The sequence below is a fragment of the Callorhinus ursinus genome, unplaced genomic scaffold (genome assembly GCF_003265705.2).
Source record: "Callorhinus ursinus isolate GAN/ISIS: 27379988/994484 unplaced genomic scaffold, GSC_fseal_2.0 scaffold9, whole genome shotgun sequence".
In the NCBI taxonomy this organism is placed as follows: Eukaryota; Metazoa; Chordata; class Mammalia; order Carnivora; family Otariidae; genus Callorhinus; species Callorhinus ursinus.
This window is the reverse complement of record NW_027397071.1, coordinates 3490437-3507817: the sequence shown is the minus strand read 5'-3', so window position 1 is coordinate 3507817 and position 17381 is coordinate 3490437. Positions and strand designations below refer to the sequence as shown.

The 17381-nt window shown below is 51.2% G+C and overlaps 1 protein-coding gene across 1 annotated transcript in view; it reads right to left on the bottom strand.

The window, feature by feature from the left end:
• Positions 1-658: 658 nt before the first annotated feature.
• The window catches only part of CD58 (CD58 molecule), a 60517-nt gene continuing 43794 nt past the window's right edge, over positions 659-17381 (bottom strand). Inside the window, exon 6 of the mRNA XM_025872517.2 lies at positions 659-15725. Coding sequence (XP_025728302.1) covers positions 15722-15725 — 4 coding nt within the window. The 3' untranslated portion in view covers positions 659-15721. The remainder of the gene's footprint in view (positions 15726-17381) is intronic.

The window sequence follows — 17381 nt, the reverse complement described above, 5'->3', positions numbered from 1 at the left end:
GTGTTGCAATATTCCGAGTGTGACTTTTTAGACCGCTGACTGATTTCTGCAGGCCAACTTGGCCCCTCTGCTCTTCTTCCTCCTCACTTACCCCCACCCCCCCCCACCAACCACTCCACCCAAATATGGAGACCTTCCCCTACTTTCTCTCTTCTGCCTCCAAATCCAGGGTAGAGCTAGCCTCCTCAATCCGGGGCTAACCACACCTGGCTAATCCCTTCTGCCACCCAAATCCTCCCACTCCTGGTGCGTTTGCTCTTAATTCCTTTGAGTGGAATCACATGCTTTGTTCCTCACCTTGTGACTTTTTTTCCCTATCAGGCTCATGTACTTTATCTTCCCAACAGTTATCCAGGCCCCATGAGAGCACGTCTGGGCTGGTTGGTTGTAGCCTCGCACAGATCCCAGGCGGGGCTCTGCTGACCACAGGTCCTTGGTGAATGCTGCTCCCCGACTCCAAGAGACGCCTGGCTCAGACCCCAGCCTGTCCAATTGAATGAAAAGTAAAATTACTTAGTCTTCTTGAGATCAGTAAGCTGGAGTGACAGGCAAATTGGACAGTTCTGGATATCATTTTGAACATTTGGCAATCTAATAAAAGGAAAAAAAACTCTAAAGCTTCCATTGTATAAAATACAGAAGAATAAAAAGACAGTGCTTTGTTATTTAGAAGTGTTTAATTTTTGTAGTTATTAAGTCATGTTTATGTTTATGTTTCCAGGGAAATGTCCACCTCCAGGGCCCGTGACCCCCTTAGGTTCACATGGCCAGAGACCCTCTTCCGTATTTTCACGTGAAGGGCTGTGCATGACTGCCCAACCTAATGGCGCCTACTTGGGGCTGGGAGAACTCGGATCTCTTCCAGACTGCCTTTTAGGCCAAGGTTAAGCTCACAAACGAGGTGTGGGTGTGGGGCCTTCCCTCTACCGGGAGTCCGGGAGTGCAGAGCTGGGGGACACCCCGCTTGCCGTGTGTGGTGGTCGGCAAACAGCGCTGCACGGGGCCACGCGGTGAAGGAGGCCACGTTGCGTTGGTGCCCCGAGGTTCTCTCTGTGGGATCTGTCCTCTAGTCCGCCTGAGGTGGGCACACACTGACAGAGGTGTCCCACTCAGGTAAGAGAGGGGCAGAAGTCAAGGTGCCTCCGGTGGGGACTCGACACTGGAGGTCTGAAGGAACCCCCTCAGTGTGCAGGCCAGAGCTGCTCAGAGAGGACACCAGGGGCCCCGGGGCAGACGGGTCGGCTCCCTCAACACTGAGCCCAGGGCTCTGTCCACTCGTGACAAGGGCGCTGTGCCTGGAAAGCACGACGAAGCAGAGAGGCAGCCCTGGCGTGGGGACAGGGTGTGGGCTGTCTGGGTGCACGTGCCCAGTCAGAAGAGCCGGGTGTGTGAGGCGTTTGCCTTTCTCCCACGCTGAGGTCTGAGGAGGTGCTGGTGGGGTGTCCTCACCAGGCCGAAGCCCCCAGCAGACATCAGACCTGGAGGCCCCCAGACAGGAGGGCTGGAGAAGAGCTGGCTTTGGTCCATACTAGCTGGGAGAAGGGCCTCTGGCGGGGACGGGCTTTGAAGAAGCTGTTGCCACCACCCCTTGGCCCCGACCTTGCCACCGCAGTGCCGTGTGGGGAAGACGGTCTTGCACGCCCCTGCCCGGAGTGGGTGCAGTGGGGCTTGTGGGAGCCCTCTCACCGGGCCTCGCCCCTTCTGTTCCGACTGAACTCTGCAGCCCCTCGTCGAGGCAGGGCGTCCGTTCCCCGTGAAATAAGGGTTTGAAAAGTGAATGTAAAGGTTAAGAGAAAGTGCCCCAGGGGCCTCTCCTGGGGCGGTGGCGGCGGGGGCGGGGGGCAAAGACCCTCTCCCAGCCCTCAGCAATTACCCAAGGGACTCAAGGACCCTCCCCGACTCGGACACACCGCTCTGAGGAGAGGCCAGAACTCATGCTCGGGCCTGGTGGCCGGTCCCAGGAGGGGCACCTCTGCGTTGGCCCTTCGGGAGGCAGCCCTCCAGCCACCCTCACCCCTCGCAGGGCACAGTAAGGAATCCGAGGTAGGCACACAGGCAGCTTCCAAGTGTGCCTTCAGCATCTGGGTGAGAGGCTTTGTCCTTCCCCAAGAAATAATTGCAAGGAGTTCTTCGCAGGAGAGAAGGAAAACAAGGGGCGCCTGGGTGGCTCAGTTGTTGGGCATCTGCCTTCGGCTCAGGTCATGATCCCAGGGTCCTGGGATCGAGCCCCGCATCGGGAAGCCTGCTTCTCCCTCTCCCGCTCCCCCCTGCTTGTGTTCCCTCTCTCACTGTGTCTGTCAAATAAATAAATAAAATCTTAAGAAAAAAAAAAAGAGAGAGAGAAGGAAAACAAAGCTCAAATAGCAAGCCACAGCAATCCCCCGAGGCTGATGAGCCCTGACGGCCGGTAGCCGTGTTCTGCCGCTGCCAGGCTCCGTCTGCAGTAACAGAGGAGCTGCCCCAGGCCGGCCTGCACACTGTGTCTGCTAGGCTGCCTCACGGCCCAGGAAGCCAGAAAGAGGGGCAGGCTGCAGCGGAGTAGGGACGGCGCCCTGCAGCCCCGGTTGCGGGGGCGTGGGGGGGAGGCACTGGGCCAGCAGGTGCTCCTGGGTCGGGTCCGGCTGGAGGTGCAGGTAACTGAATTATGGGAAAGCCTGGAAGGTTAATATGAAACCAGCCGATGCTGAAAGAGAACAATTAAGAAAGTTAAGGGCCTTAATATTAGATTAATGGTTGCCGGAGGATAAAGTTCACAGCTTCCAGGAAAGCAGTCTGACTCAGAGAAATCTTTTTAGTTGGCGGCTCTTGGTCTGGTTTTGTTGATATTTTTTTTTCTTCCCGGTAATTGTGAGAAAAAGTACCATTCACTCCCAGACGCTTCATTCTCTCCTCCTCCCCCCAGGCACCATCCCCCCCCCCGCCCCCACCGTGTTTCTCTTTCTCTGGAAATGTCTGATTGTCTTCAGGTCCTGGAGTGGTTTAGGGTCCCACCTGTTCAGCAAGCCTCACCTCATACTTGTTTCTCCTGCGAGGGCTCCCCTTCTGCGGGATCTGTGGGGCTCTGAAAGAACACTCCCCTCCATGTTGGTTCTGTTCTGGGGCTAATATTTCAGGGCACTAAGAGGTGTCACAGAGCTCAGCCCAGCAGAGAGGTTCTGAGACACTCAGGAGTTAACCCAAGCATGGGGTTGGGTGGCTGAGGAGCCTGGGGCCAACTGAGTTAGAGTCTGTGGAGGAGTCTTCTGGGAGCTGGTGTGGCCTCAGTCTCTCCAGATGCCCTCAGGCCAGCCCCTGGGCACAGGGAAGAAAGTCAGGGCAAGTCATAGACCCCGACCCCGGTGTTCTTTGGTCATTTGTGTGACGTCTTTTCTCCCATTCCAGCCGGTGAGTCCCTTGGGGCAGATACTTGGTTTTACTCATCTTTACCATCCTTACAGGGGGCTGGCCATGGTCTGTACGTGGGAGTTGAGGTTCATTTTCAAAATCTCTCCCCTTTCTGGACCCTGAAAACTGCCCAGTTTTCAAGTTGGCATTTTTGGAGGCCCGGATCATGGAAACCAGGTAGGTTCTCACAGAATCAGGTCCGGCCCTCAAACAGCCTGGCAAGCAGGGTCACAAGAGCACTGAAGTGCAGACCCAGAAGGGCCCTCAGAGACCCTCCAGTCCAGTGGTTTTCAAACTGTGCTCCGAGGCACCCTGGGGTTCCAGAGGGGAACCTTAGAGACCACGGAGAGGGAGGAGCAGAAGCCCAAGGGGAGGGGCTTCCGGCCTCCACCCGGGCAGCTCCCTCCACTTCCAGATCTATATTATTATCGAAGAAGAGCAGAATACATCGCCCCCAGATATGCCACCTCAGCATATTACTTTAATTAAAGGCACTTAAGAAACAGTTGATGCAAGAAAGACGCCTTGACGCTTTTCGTTCCCCTGAAAGCAGGAGGTAAATCTCCCATGTGAAAGGCACCCAAAGGAAGGAAAACATCCTTAGCACCAGTGACAGGGAATTTGGAGGCAAGAAGCCCGTGTAAACAAACCTTGTTGCCTCTTCCCCACTTACCACCTGCGGCCCAAACCCTTCATCTTCTCAATTCTTCACAAATGTACTGTTTCTTTGTCTAAAGGGTATCAGAGCTTCCTGCTCTGGTCGCTCCACTGGGTCCTCATTCTTCTGCGAAGGCTTTCATGCCCCTGTAAAAAGTCAGTAAAACCTGCGTGCTTTTCTCGTGTCCATCTGCCTTTGTGAGTTTGATTTTCAGCCCCAGCCAGGGACTCCAGGAGGGTCAGGGAAAACGTTCTCCCCTGCACGATTGCAGTAGCCTAACCTGTTTCCCAGCTCCCACCCATGCCAGCCCCCCGGGCTCCAGCCCCTGTCTTCCTTCCATCCAGCGTCCAGAATGAGTATTTCAAAACCTAAAGCTGGTCAGGTTGCTTTGCTGCTCAAGAGCCTATGTGGGATTTCTGTTTCACCCACTAATAGTCTGAGGCCCTCCCCATGGTTGACAGATCCCCACATGTCCTCGGCCCGCTGCCCTTCCTCCTCTCCTTCCGTACCCGCCTCCAAGCCATGCTGGCCTCCTTCACCCCACTGACCATACCAGGCAGGTTCCCGCCACATTTCTGCCCCTTCTGCCTGAAACACTCTTCCCCAGATACCCACCGAGTCGCTTCCTCGTTTCCTGGCCCCCTATCAAAAACGGTACCCTGTTCCACAGCTTCTAGCCCCTTCCCCTGCTCTATTGACTAGAATAGAAGCTCCGAGAGGGCGGGGACTCTGCTTGTTCCTGTAATATCTCCAGCACCAAGACCAGCACCTGGCAGGGACTAGGTGCTCAATTAAGTCATTGTTTCCTGAATGAGTTGGGTGCTTTTCAGTCTAAAATCACTCTGTACATTTCTTTCTTATACATGTCCATATTTTCCAAATGTTCTGCAGTAACTATGATATTTGGTCAGAAAAAGCAATACAAAAAGACAAAAGGCTTTTTTCCAGGCCCAGTCTTTGGGGAGACTGAGAGCTGCCATGAAATTGTTACAGGATCGCAGGGTTCTTGTCTCATGGAGTTGAAGAATGAACCTCGCGGACACAACAGGGTGAAGTGAAGTGAAAGTTGATTAAGTGAAGGTGAGAGCAGAAAGCAAAGAAGCAGCTCTCTAGAGTGAGAGGGGTCCCGAATGGGTTGCCACCGAGGGCTTCTACTGGCAATCTTTCCTGGAGAACTGACTGGGAAGCTTGTGGCCTTGAGTTTCTGGTGCCATCTTGGTTTGAGCACGGACTATTGCCAACATCCTTAATGACTTAATTCTTTGAGGTTTGGCCATTTTCTATGATACACTGTAGCTGCCAAAGAAAAATACTCCCTAACGTCCCAGGCCAGGTGGTCTGTTTCCTTATCTCTTGTTCACTCTGGCTTAAGGCTTCTGCCTGCCAGGAATAGTCTCAGAGCCCAGCCAGGGGCCCCCATCTTTCCCTGCCTATACCTTAACCCTTAAGTCAAAATGACTTAAGCCTCCCCACCTGCCCAACTCCAGGTCTGAGCGGCACCAGGTCCGTCCTGAGCTCCTCGGAGCCATAACAATACTGGGAAGAGCCACCGGTTTCCTGATGGTAGACAAGAGGATTCAGTGGGGGCCAAGCAGCCTGTTTACCTAACAGCATCTTGGGGTCAGTGAGAGGAAAGTGGGGGGCGGGGGAGAGGAGTAAAACAGACCCATAACAACGGAGCCACGTCCCCTGCTCTCCCTGCCCGACGCACCAACACAGCTCCTGCCTAGGGTCCAGGCTTCCCAGGCCTTCCCCATAGGAGGCGTAGTGGCTGTGTGCCGTGATTTCATGGGCACAAGGTGCTTTCCTCAGTCAGGTTTTCTTTCCCTTTCTATGCAGACTGTTTCTCTGAGCTGCCTCTGCTCATCTGTGTGACTGAATCCAGAACAAAGAAGAAGCGTCTTGGTTCCAGGGCCAGTCTCTGGCCTGACAGCGCCCCTTCTCCCGTCTCTGCATCCGAGCCCCCGGCTCCCTAGGTGGGTGGGAGTCCCGGGCTCTCCCATGACTCAGGGCCCGTGTTCGGAACCACCTTGTACCCTAGAAACAGTTCAGGAAATGAAAGCCCTTTGCACTTGACTATTGGTTCCTTTTCGGATGGAATGCTTTCTGATCCTCTTTCAAAGGGCCCATCCAAAATAGGCATCTGAAAAGAGAACTGGGAAGCCACGTGGCCCCACTGTCCTGCAGCCTCATGAGGGTGACAGCCCCAGGGGCCATCTGGTTCCTGCCTGCGCCGTCATGACCAGCCAGGTCACCCCACACCCAGGGACCAGCTGCTGTCTCCTGGGCCAAGACGCGCCCAACGTGCTCAAGAGCACGGGGCAGCCAACTTCTAGAAAGAGCCAGCCGGATGGCGAATACTGTAGTCTTTGTGAGCCACGAATAGTCTGGCCTCTGTCACCTCTTCTTTGTTGGTTTCTTGGGACCCTTTCGAAATATAAAAACCATTCTTAGCTCACAAGCTTTCCAAAAACGGGCGGTAAGGGCGGGCAAAGTACAGCCCATAGGCCAAATCCAGCCCCCTGCCTATTTTCGCAAAAATGAAGTTTTATTGAAACTCAGCCGTGCTCGTTTGTTTATGAATTGGTGTGGCTGCCCTTCGGCTATACTAGCAGAACTGAGTAGCTACAACGGAGACTATAAAGCCAGCAAAGCCTGAAATACTTACTCTGTGGCCTTTTTACAGGACACATTTGCCAAGTCCTGCCCTCCAGTAACAACGTGGATGACTCATACCTCTTTCCGTTTTTAAATGTTTCACGTGGGCTCCTTTATAATACTGAAAACAACTTTTTGAGATTGCTATTAGGCCCATTTTACAGACAAGGACACTCAGGACATATGGCTGATAAGTGGCAGAACCAGAACCCAAACCCAGATCTCTGGCCTCTCAGCTGGGGATTTTTGACCAAATAAAGCTACTCCCAACAGGGCAATCTCTGAAGCCTGGGATTATACTTCTCATTCGGCTCCAGCGGGAAGGAGGCAGCAGGTGCCCTGGTGTCAGCGTCTGAGAGACCCTGGGCAGAGGAAGCCACCCAGCTGACCTTAACAGAAACTCTCAGGATTGTCCTGAGATCCTCCAGGGGCTTTCTGCACACAGGAAAAGACTATTTTGACAGACTGCCAGGCTGGCAGGAGAGCTGCCCTTTAAAATCCAAGTTTTAAACGTTCAACAGGTAGTCACATCCCCGTGAAGGGCGCGGCAATCCTTCCATGGCGGGGGGTGGGGGGGGGGGGGGGGGGGGGGGGGGGGGGGGGCTGGGACTGGCCTTGGGACCCGCCGCCTCGCAGGGCGGCCCTTCTGCTCCCTGCCTCCCCACCATCAGTTGTAGGAGAGAGACCCCCAGTGGACATTGGTGGTATTGCAGCCTCCCAGAGCACCTCCTGCACCCACCTCTTGCTCCCAGTTCACTTCTTGGGCTGGAGTCTAAAACGCGGGTATTGTCGTTGAGCCCCAGTACAGGCAGGTAAAGGAGAGTTGTCCTCCTCGAAATCTTCCCTGAGGGACGTTGGGACAGTATGCCTGTTTAACAATGCTGCCCTTTCCCCAACCGTGTCAGGGGCACTTCCTTTGGGCTGCCTTGATGGCCCTTCCTGCGCTTTCAGTCTTATCTGTGGGGCACATCTGCCTCTTGAAGACAGCTGGCCTTTGTGAAGCTTTGTTTTAGCTTCCTCCAGTCCGGCTTTGCTCCAGGACCTTGTTTTGCGTGTGCCATGATGTTGTTAGTTTTGCTTGTTGCTCTTGTTTGCGGGTTTTTTTTTTAATTTGAATTGCATACCAAAATCATAAACTGGGATTCCCAGCCTTTCTGGAAAGGTCTGACCACATTTGTTCTGAGTTCTTGGGCAGCATCCAATGGCTGAAGCTGAGGAGCTGCTTCCCCCTTTGGAGAGGCAAGCGTTCTCAGTTTGAAACAGTCCCCACCATCCCCTATTGTCCCTTACTGTCTGCCGTGGTGTTGATTACATTGCCTTTCCGGTCCCGAGAGAAGCTTCATAGCTACATCCCCCATACAGAATAATTGCCATAATATTAGCGGCTGCCACGGGACCAGACATCATGCCGCACATGGTACATGCATTCTCTCATCTAACCCAGTGGAGTAGGTATCATTAATCCCAACTCATAATGCAGAAACGGATTCACCATCCCCAAGCACTCTCCCTGTGATCAGACAGCAAGTATTTACCCCATGCAATTAACCGCTGTGACCAGGCAGGCAGGTAGATCTGGATGTAATTCCCTGAGATAGTAGAAAAGTTGCAGAGACAGAAAATGTCTTTTATGAGCCACATACTTGAGTTGAGTTTCAGTTATGGACATACGTATTTTTCCTTGTCAGATACCAGGCTCCTCCCATTGGTTTAGAGGGCAGCAGTGGCTCAGTAAGGGCTCCAGACAATCACTAGGTTTTTCTCTTTTTCTACCCATAACATATTCAGGAATGGCTGGCCTTGATCCTGATTATGAAGTGGCCAAGATATCTTTGGTCTTCGGTGTGGAAGACACTGGAATACTCTCCCTTCCTTCCTCAAGACCCCAGTCTTCATCCCCTTCTGATGCCATGAGCCCAGTGCCAAGCTCCCTGCTGTGACACGGCATCTGGGCCTAAACTCTGAGATACCACCTCACTTTCCAGATTTTCCAGTCCCTTTTGTATGTCAAAATATCCTCCATCCCAAAACATCTTCTGCCGTGTTCCAAATTTTCATGCTCTTGCTAAGTGACTGTTGAGTTAATCTGAGAAATGCCTGGGGAGATGAGGTGCTGATAGACTCGTTCATTCTTCCAACATCCGCCTATGAAATATCCATCCCCTCCTTTTAAAACTATCTCAGGGCTCTTAGGAGACTGAAGCCCAAATTCTGAGCACTCCAGCCATCCTCCCCACCCAGCATTCCCACGGGCCTTCCAATTTCTCCCACACCTTGGTCCGCTCCAGCTACTGGGTCTTTACAACTGATCTCGTCCTCTGCCTGGAAATCTTTTCCACCGTGTGGTGGCCAGTGACTTCTTCCTTGTGCTTCAATCTGTATTCAGTCACAGCTTCATCAAAAAGCATTCCCTGACCTCTCTGACCAGGTCACGGTCAGACTCCAGCACCACGAACCCCTCCTCAGGGGCAGAATTCTGTGCTTATTTGATGAACACATCTGTGCCCTCATCAGATGACGGATGCCATGATGCTATTCATGGCAGGACTTTGCCTGCCTGTATCCCCAGTGCCTCCATGTCCAACTTGTACTTGTTGAATTTGTTTGTGGCCGGGGAGGGCGGGGGGGAGTAAACGGAGGTATTTCTCGTTGGAATTTTAGTTGAATCTAAAATGAGTAAATTTAGTGAGAACCTAAAAGACTTGCCCAAGGATGCAGCCGAAAGTTAGACCCCAGTTCCCAAGACACATTTCCTCTGCACTCTGTCATTCTTGCCTCTGGAGCTTCTGTGGGCCTCTTGGGGCTGTGCTGAATAATCACGCCCTGGAAATTATGATGGTTTTGGAGGCTTGCCCAGTCTGGCTCCTGACACAGATGGTGCAGTAGAATCAGCCTGTGGGAGGGTGCACTTCGCCACGTGCAGGGGCTGCAAGCGCCAGGACAGAGCTCTGGGGCACAGAAAGTCATCTCCCACTTGGCACCACCCAGGAGGGCCCCTGGGGCGCTAGGCATGGTCGTAGCAGGAGCGTGAGACCCGGGCTAATCCCTAGAAGAAAAGGGACCATCTACTGTGCCCTTACAATGGGCAAAACGCTTTATGGACACTATTTGGTTGATTCTGGTGCGAGACCTGCCGGAAACATATTATTCTCCCCATCTGCAGCTGATGAAACAGGACCAGAGACTGAGCTGGCCAAGAATCACACAGGTAGCCAGGGGAAGGATGCGTTTTTAAACCCAATGTGTCAGGTTTCTGAGCAAATTCTTACACCACGATGTAGCATGGCCTCAGACAAAGAGAAAGCTCAAGACTTCATGAAAGTACAGGATATAAGGACCCAATATAAGAAGAATAAGGAGAGAGCCAGAGGGGGCCGGAGTGAGCCCTCGTAGTGGAAGGCTTAGGAGGGGGTTCCTGGCCCTCGGAGCCGGAGAGCCCGGGATCCAAGGAGGAAGAACTGGCTGGTGCGTAGACGTGCGGAATGCAGGGCGCCTGGCCGGCTCAGTCGGCTGAGCATCTGATTTCAGCTCAGGTCATGATCTCAGGGTCCTGGGATGGGGCTGTGTCGTCGGGCTCCCTGCTCAGCGGGCGTCTGCTTGGCCCTCTGCCTCTCCCCCCACTTGTACTTTCTCACTCTCTTTCTCTCTCAAATAAATAAATAAAATCTTTTAAGAAAAGAAGAAGAAGAAGCGCAGAATGCAGCAGGGCTCTGGCAGGGGAGTGGAAAAGGAGAGGGGCCTGGGCGGAGGAGGTCTCCAACATGCGGGTAGAGGTCAAAGCATTGTCCTGTTTCCCCAGGCCACACCCTTCCTTCCTCCCCGCTATTTTTAGCAAAAGGAATTTTTACTTCCACCTTATATGGAAACATTCATTCAACGGTCCTAGATCTGGAAGAAGAAAATGCAGTCCCGTGGACCAGTCATCTAGTCCAAAGGAAAATGCAGGGAAACGACCCTGTCCTTGATGGTATGTCTCAGATGCCTGCTTCTGAGAAAGGGGCACAGAGGGGGGAGGGGTGGCATTGTGCTTCCCACGGAGGGAGGGGGCTCGCGAAGGAGCACGGCTGACACTCAGCAGCCCAGGCCTCTCCTGGGCGACTCTGGGCACTTGATGTTCCTGACTCATTCTGCCCCCTCCAGAGGGAAAGGCAGAATGGAATGGCCTGGAATCCTTCTTGCACTTAACGGTTTGAAACTTCTCCAACTTGGACCTGGGGGCGCGAGCAGAGCGAGACAAGAAAAAGGAGTCACCGAAGAGGTGATTTAGCAGCGGTCTCATTGACGGTATGAGATTGTGTTTGAGCCTGACCTCATCCGCATGGATTTTGTACCTTGAGATTTTCTTATCATCTGCAAGAAAAATGTAGATTTGAGTCGACTGTGCGTGTTGTCTCAGATAAAGGGCACAGATTTTGATGTCAGGCAAGGGTTCAAAGGGTAAACCCTCGAGGAGGCAGCTCACCCTCTCTGAGCACCTGATGCCTCATCTCTAGAAGAAGGATCACAGCACACACCTCGCAGGGTTCGAGGAGTTTCCGCAAAGAGAACACAGAGCACAGATCCTGGCAGGACTCCTGCAAATCATCCATCCGGAATGACAAAAGTGCAAGATGGAGTTAGCTGAGAATTGAAATCCATCCGGTAATTTTTCCAGCACCAAACACGCACCTTTGTCTTTCATGCACAGGCGCGGCTCCGAAACTCTGCAGACGGAGAACAGAAGCCTAGACGGTGGCTTCCCCTCTTAAGTGAATGAATTGAGATCTGAACCCCCATCTGCTGGATCCAACCCCAAATCGTCTTTTCCCAGATTCCCTGGTGGAGCAATCTGCCGGGAAGGGATTCAGCTTGGGGGTTGCTTCCGGAAGCCCCACTGTTTTCACAGGTCACTTTTAACCTCCCCTTGTTCTCGGAACACCCTTCATTCTGGCTTGAATGGAACCAGCCTCCGCAGCGACCTGGGACAAGGGGATCTCGCAGCTGCTTCTTTGGGTCAGTCCAGGCGTTTCTAGCATTACCACCCAACGCATGACAAACGTTGCTATTTATACTGTGCCTCAGTGCTTTCCAAGGAGTTCGCTCACCCCCTGTGAGGTAGGAGGGGAGTATTTTTGCCCTGATGTTGCAGCTGGGAACAGGGGTGGGGAACATCCTGACTCGTGGGCGGAGGGGAGGCATAGGGGCTCCGGGCCCTGGGTTCGTTGCACCTGCTGCTGCACACCCCTGGGGGGCTCTCACTAGCATGACTCCTCCAGCCACTCAGCCTTTTGTCCCAGCGGTTCTTGTCACCTAGAGGCCGAGCTGTGGGGAGGGCTGAGCGGCAAAGCACCTGGAAGCTCAGGAGTAACAAGGCTGTTCATTCTCTCCAGGGACTGAGACAGTAAGCTCCTTAAATATGCACTTCCTGGGGTGCCTGGGTGGCTCAGTTGGTTGGGCGACTGCCTTCGGCTCAGGTCATGATCCTGGAGTCCCGGGATCGAGTCCCACGTCGGGCTCCCTACTCAGCAGGGAGTCTGCTTCTTCCTCTGACCCTCCCCCCTCTCGGGCTCTCTCTCTCTCTCAAATAAATAAATAAAATCTTTTTAAAAATGCATTTCTTCCAACTGGTGGTGACTTTCACTTCACCGTGATTGCAGCTAAGGATGTGGCATGACATCAGGGTGTGTGAGTCACTTCATCCACTGGGGACTTACATTGGGGTGTGCTCTCTTGTACCCCACAGCACCCCTTGCGCCGGCCCAGGGCCCCCGATCATCTACAGAGCCGAAACCTGCCCCCCACAGGCCCCTCTGACCACACCGGTTTCTCAGGAAACCGACCGCCCAACCTAGGCTGCAGCATTTCTAACTTGTCTCCGCTTGGTCTGTAACCCCTTCTCGGGCCCAGCTTGGAGCCCTGGTCTAGGCCCAAGCCCCCTGATGGCAGCTTTGTCCACACTACTCAGGCCAATCATCTCCCAGCTAAGGGCTTGGGGCAGGCAGACCTAGGTCCCAGTCCCAGTTCTACCCCTTTATGAGCAATGCGGGCTTAACTATGTTACTACACTTCTGTGAGCCTCTGTTTTTCCATCTGTATAATGGGAATAATACTACCATCTACCTTCTAGTGAAGGGTGAGATGCAGCAGGCAATGCACTTAGCACAGTGACCAGCACGTGGCAAAGGTTGAGTGAATGATGTGTGTGTGTGTGAACATGTGTGCACGTGTGTGCGAGCACACCCATGTGAATGTGTATATCCCTCTTGAGTCTTGACTCCTTCACTGTATTCTTTCGCTGTCTACCAATTCGAGCACCACGGGGCTACATCATTTCTACCTTCTCAAGAATCCTGGTTTCCTATTTCGTCCTTCCTCGTGCTTTATGGCTTCCTAACCTCTTTTCCCACACCCATTCCCTAGCGCTTTGTGGCTTTCATTTCTCCTGCTCATTTCAAATGGTTTACAATAGCAACATATCAACATTTACAACATTTTCAGTCCTATCTAACAGGACAGGGAGTGGAAGCTGTTGGACTAGCTGCAGAATTAATTGAAGCAATGAATTATTTTTTTAAAAAAGGAAGGAAAACTTACGAAGGATGCAAATAGGCAATTCACAGAAGAGCAAGTCCAGATGATCAAAAAAAACATAAAAAGCTTTCAGACTCTAGCAATCAGGGAATGTAAATTTAAGTAGCAATGAGATACTTCTTTGCCTCTATCAGAATGACCTACATTTTAAGACTGATGATACCTCTTGCTGGTGGGAATGCGGGGAAAAAGTTACTTTAATCATCACTCTTGGATGGCACAGCAATCTTTGGAAAGCAATCTGGCAACATCTACTAAAAATGAAAATTAAAAATACATATATCTGTTCCACTTCTGGGAATCGACCCCACGGAAATAAAAAGACAGCTGACCCTGGAACAACATGGGTTTGACTGTGTGGGTCCACATATATGCAGATTTTTCCCCATAAACACAGCACAGCACTGTAAATGTATTTTCTCTTCCTTATGATTTCCTTAGTAACATTTTCTTTTCTCTGGCTCCCTTCATTGTAAGAATACACTATATAATGCATAGGACATACAAAGTGTGTGTTAATTGACTGTTTATGTTATCGGCAAGGCTTCTGGTCAACAGTAGGCTACTTAGTAAAATTCTTGGAGAGTCAAAAGTTATACAGGGATTGTGGACGGCGTGGGCGTCAGCGCCCCAACCCTTACGTTGTTCAAGGGTCAACTGTGCCAGAATGTACGACTATATGCACAAGGTTGTATAATAAATTGTTGCTTGTGGTGGAAAACAAAACCTAGAAACAAAACAAATGTCCTTCAGAGGTGGGGAGGGTGAATATATTAGGACATGTGAAGAAATATTCCGCAGCCATTAAAAAGAACAGTTGGAACTAGATCTGATGATTCATAGGGATTACCATGAGTAATTGGTGAGAAGAAGTGAAGTGCAGGAAATTGTACATAAAATTATGCCACTCCTAAGAAGAAATATGCCACCCTTCTCCACCCTCTGGCCCCATTGTGTATGTGAGCCAACATGCAGGAGCACGGAGGAAACATGGCAGAAGCCAGGCCCAGCTCTCATCCTGGTCTTGGAGGCAGATGGGAGAAGGTGAGGGAGGGCCCCATCAGAAGAAAAGGAAAAAAAAGGACTGCATCAAAATTCAAACAACATATATCACATAATCCCATTTCTCTATTAATGTAAAAGCATGTGTGTGGGTATACGTGAGAAGAAAATTTGAATTACATATACGTATCTTGAACATTTTGTTAACCCAAAACATACACGTGTACATTCCTTCACCAGTAGTTTGACATAGAGTCAAGGCCTTTGCATTGAGAATATGTCTATTTTTTTTTTTTTTGGGAGTTCTGCCGTACCGTGCCTGTGTACAAAAATCACACCCTGGATGCATTGTCTACAATTTCTGACTTTGGTTTCCACAGAGCGGAGCGTGAACTTAGACACCTGAAAACAAGTTGAGTACAGGAACCTTTTAGATACCATGCTTTGCCTCCGATCCTTCCCGTTGTCTTGCCTCCATCCAATCCAACAATAACCTTATTTTAGGATCTCTCCTTTATTAAGTCTCTGCTGTCAGCTTGGTTCTGGCAGAAACAATAACTCTTTCTTTCACACCCACATTTCCCCAGTTTATGTGACATTCTTTGAAGCACTCCAGCATGGAACAGGCTTGGGGGAAAACACATGTCACTGCAGGTGACATTCAGGTCAACAGGGAAGCCACAGTGCCCTGTGGCCCACGCATTCAGTGTGCCCCCCGCGAGGGAAGGGCCGCCGGCGTTTCACGGGGAGGATGCACGGGGTCACCCAGCCCGGCGAGTCAGTCACCAGGGGCGGAAGTCCACGTGCTGTCAATGGGAGAGTGGGGAGCTGCCCTGTTGGGTCATATCCAGCTCTCTGTGTGACTCAGTCAGTTATTCTGTGATTGAAATATCTGGGGTTGGGGGTGAGTGTGGGGGTCAGCAGACATGGAGGAGCCCACCCCTTTCACCATACATTGGGTAGCATTTCGCTGCTATGGTAAGAAGTGTGGGGTAAGTGGCTTGACCGGGGGCGGGCCGTCCAAGGGTTTGCAATCCTGTCTTGGGCTGGGTGATGCAGCGTCGGGACAGGCCTCCGGCCCAGCTTCACGTCTCCCAACTTGCTAGGTAACTTTGGACATACCGTTTTAGGTCACTACACCTGTTCCCCTCTCTGCAAAATGGGGCAACACCATCTCACTCACCGTTTTCCTGAGGTTCAGATGAGATGGGTCTTCACAGAAGTACTTACCACCGCGAGAGGACCGGCCAGGTGTTTTGCAGGTGTGCGCACCTTACATAACATCTGTAGCAACAGGATGGGAGGAGGAATTTCATCCCTTCAACAAGCAGCAAGGTTTACGGCAAGAACTTGCTCTTGGGCCAGAGGGACAGGGTCTGGGTACGCTTGTGGCAAGAGCTTGCTGCTCGTCTTTGGGCAAGTTGCTTCATCGCTCTGAGCATCGGCCTGTCACCTGGGAAACGGAAGACAAGAGTGGGAAAAATCACACCTCACTTGAGCAGCTATGGTGAGGATCACATAGAGCTTCTGAGTCCAAAGGCGTCTGGTACACAGGAGAGGCTCAATAGATGCTATTCTTGTGGACGTGATTCTTAGTCTACAAACTAAGACGTGAAGGAAATGGAATGTCCTCTAATGTCCATAACTCCACTTATTTCTGACTCAGCTCTCATTTCTCTTTGTTGGTGGAAAACTTAAACCCCAGCCCTTTTCGGGGAATGCTCCCACTGTGGCACTGTGCGCTGTGACTTCACGTTGTAAAGATGTGGGGGTGGAGGGTTCTTGCCCCCGATGCCCCAGCCACACAGGCTGGGGTGTCCAAAGGAATGTCCTCTGCCGTGTCTATCCGTCCTGTTGTTCTCTACTGCTTCTGGGCGTATTTAGAGCACACAATTGTCTCCATGGCTTGGGGCACAGAGCCAAGAAAAAAAATGGATGCAAGACAATAGGGAAGCAGAGAGTCAATGGTGAAACAGAGAGTGGTGTGCATCTAAAGACATCTAAATAAAAAAAAAAAAAATTAACACTGTGAAGGCTACACAAAACACACCTATGGGCTGACTCTTTCCCACCCTGTGGACACAGTGGGCCCTCACTCTCTTAGAGCTCTACCTCACCCCTTCTGACGCTCCCCCTGGTTCCCTGTTTTATTCTTCTCTTAGCCCTTAATACTGTACGTCCCTTGTTTAACTGGTTTCACGTCTGTCTTCGCCACTAGAATGCAGGGCCACGAAGGCAGACTTTTGTCTTTCTTGTTCACTGTTATATCCCAAGTGTCCAGAACAGTGCCTGGCACATAGTAGGCACTCAGTTAACATGTTGGATGATTGGATGGATGGACGGATGGATAGATGGATGGATGGACAAGTGACTTCATTGTCGAAGGAATGAATTGGTTTTCTTTCTTCTCCTATGATACTTCTGCTATCAGAAGATTCTCAGCTGGGCTGGGACTAGGGTGAGGCCAGTGAGACCCTCAGCTAGGGGGCAAAACTTAAGGGGGCACCAAAAGAACTCAGTAATCAAGATAAATAATACTTAATGCAATATACTTAAGATTCAAAATTAGCAAAAAAAAAATCTGTGAAGAGCGAAATCTCAACATTTTAAATAAACACGTGATCTGAAGGGCTTTACAGTGAGCTAAAGTTAGTTGGAAAACTAAGATCATCACCTGATCAAGAGAAATTCTTTCCCTCCCCCCGCCCCGGGGAACAGCAGGGGTGATAACGTTTTTAATTCCTGTGGGTGAGGTAAACCTGGGTGCTTGGGCCAGGCTGGTGTTGGCCTCCAAAGCCTGGCCAGGGTTGCATAGTACCAAGGGACACAGCCAGCCCCTTGGGCAGCCCTCAGTAGTCGTCATCAGCCCACCTGGTCAAGAGAAATTCCTAAACATGGCAATGTTATCCATTGAAAATAAGATAAGCAAAGAAGTAGACTTTGAAATTCTTACTGAGTTTTTCATTAAAGCCGGGAAAGTACTATTCTAATAAACACTATTTTAGGGTATAAATAAAATATTTAAACTTAAAATACTGTTGAGTTCTAATACACCTACTTTTCAATTTTTCAATTCCTTGTTGTTGTTGTTACTGTAATGTTCTAGAAA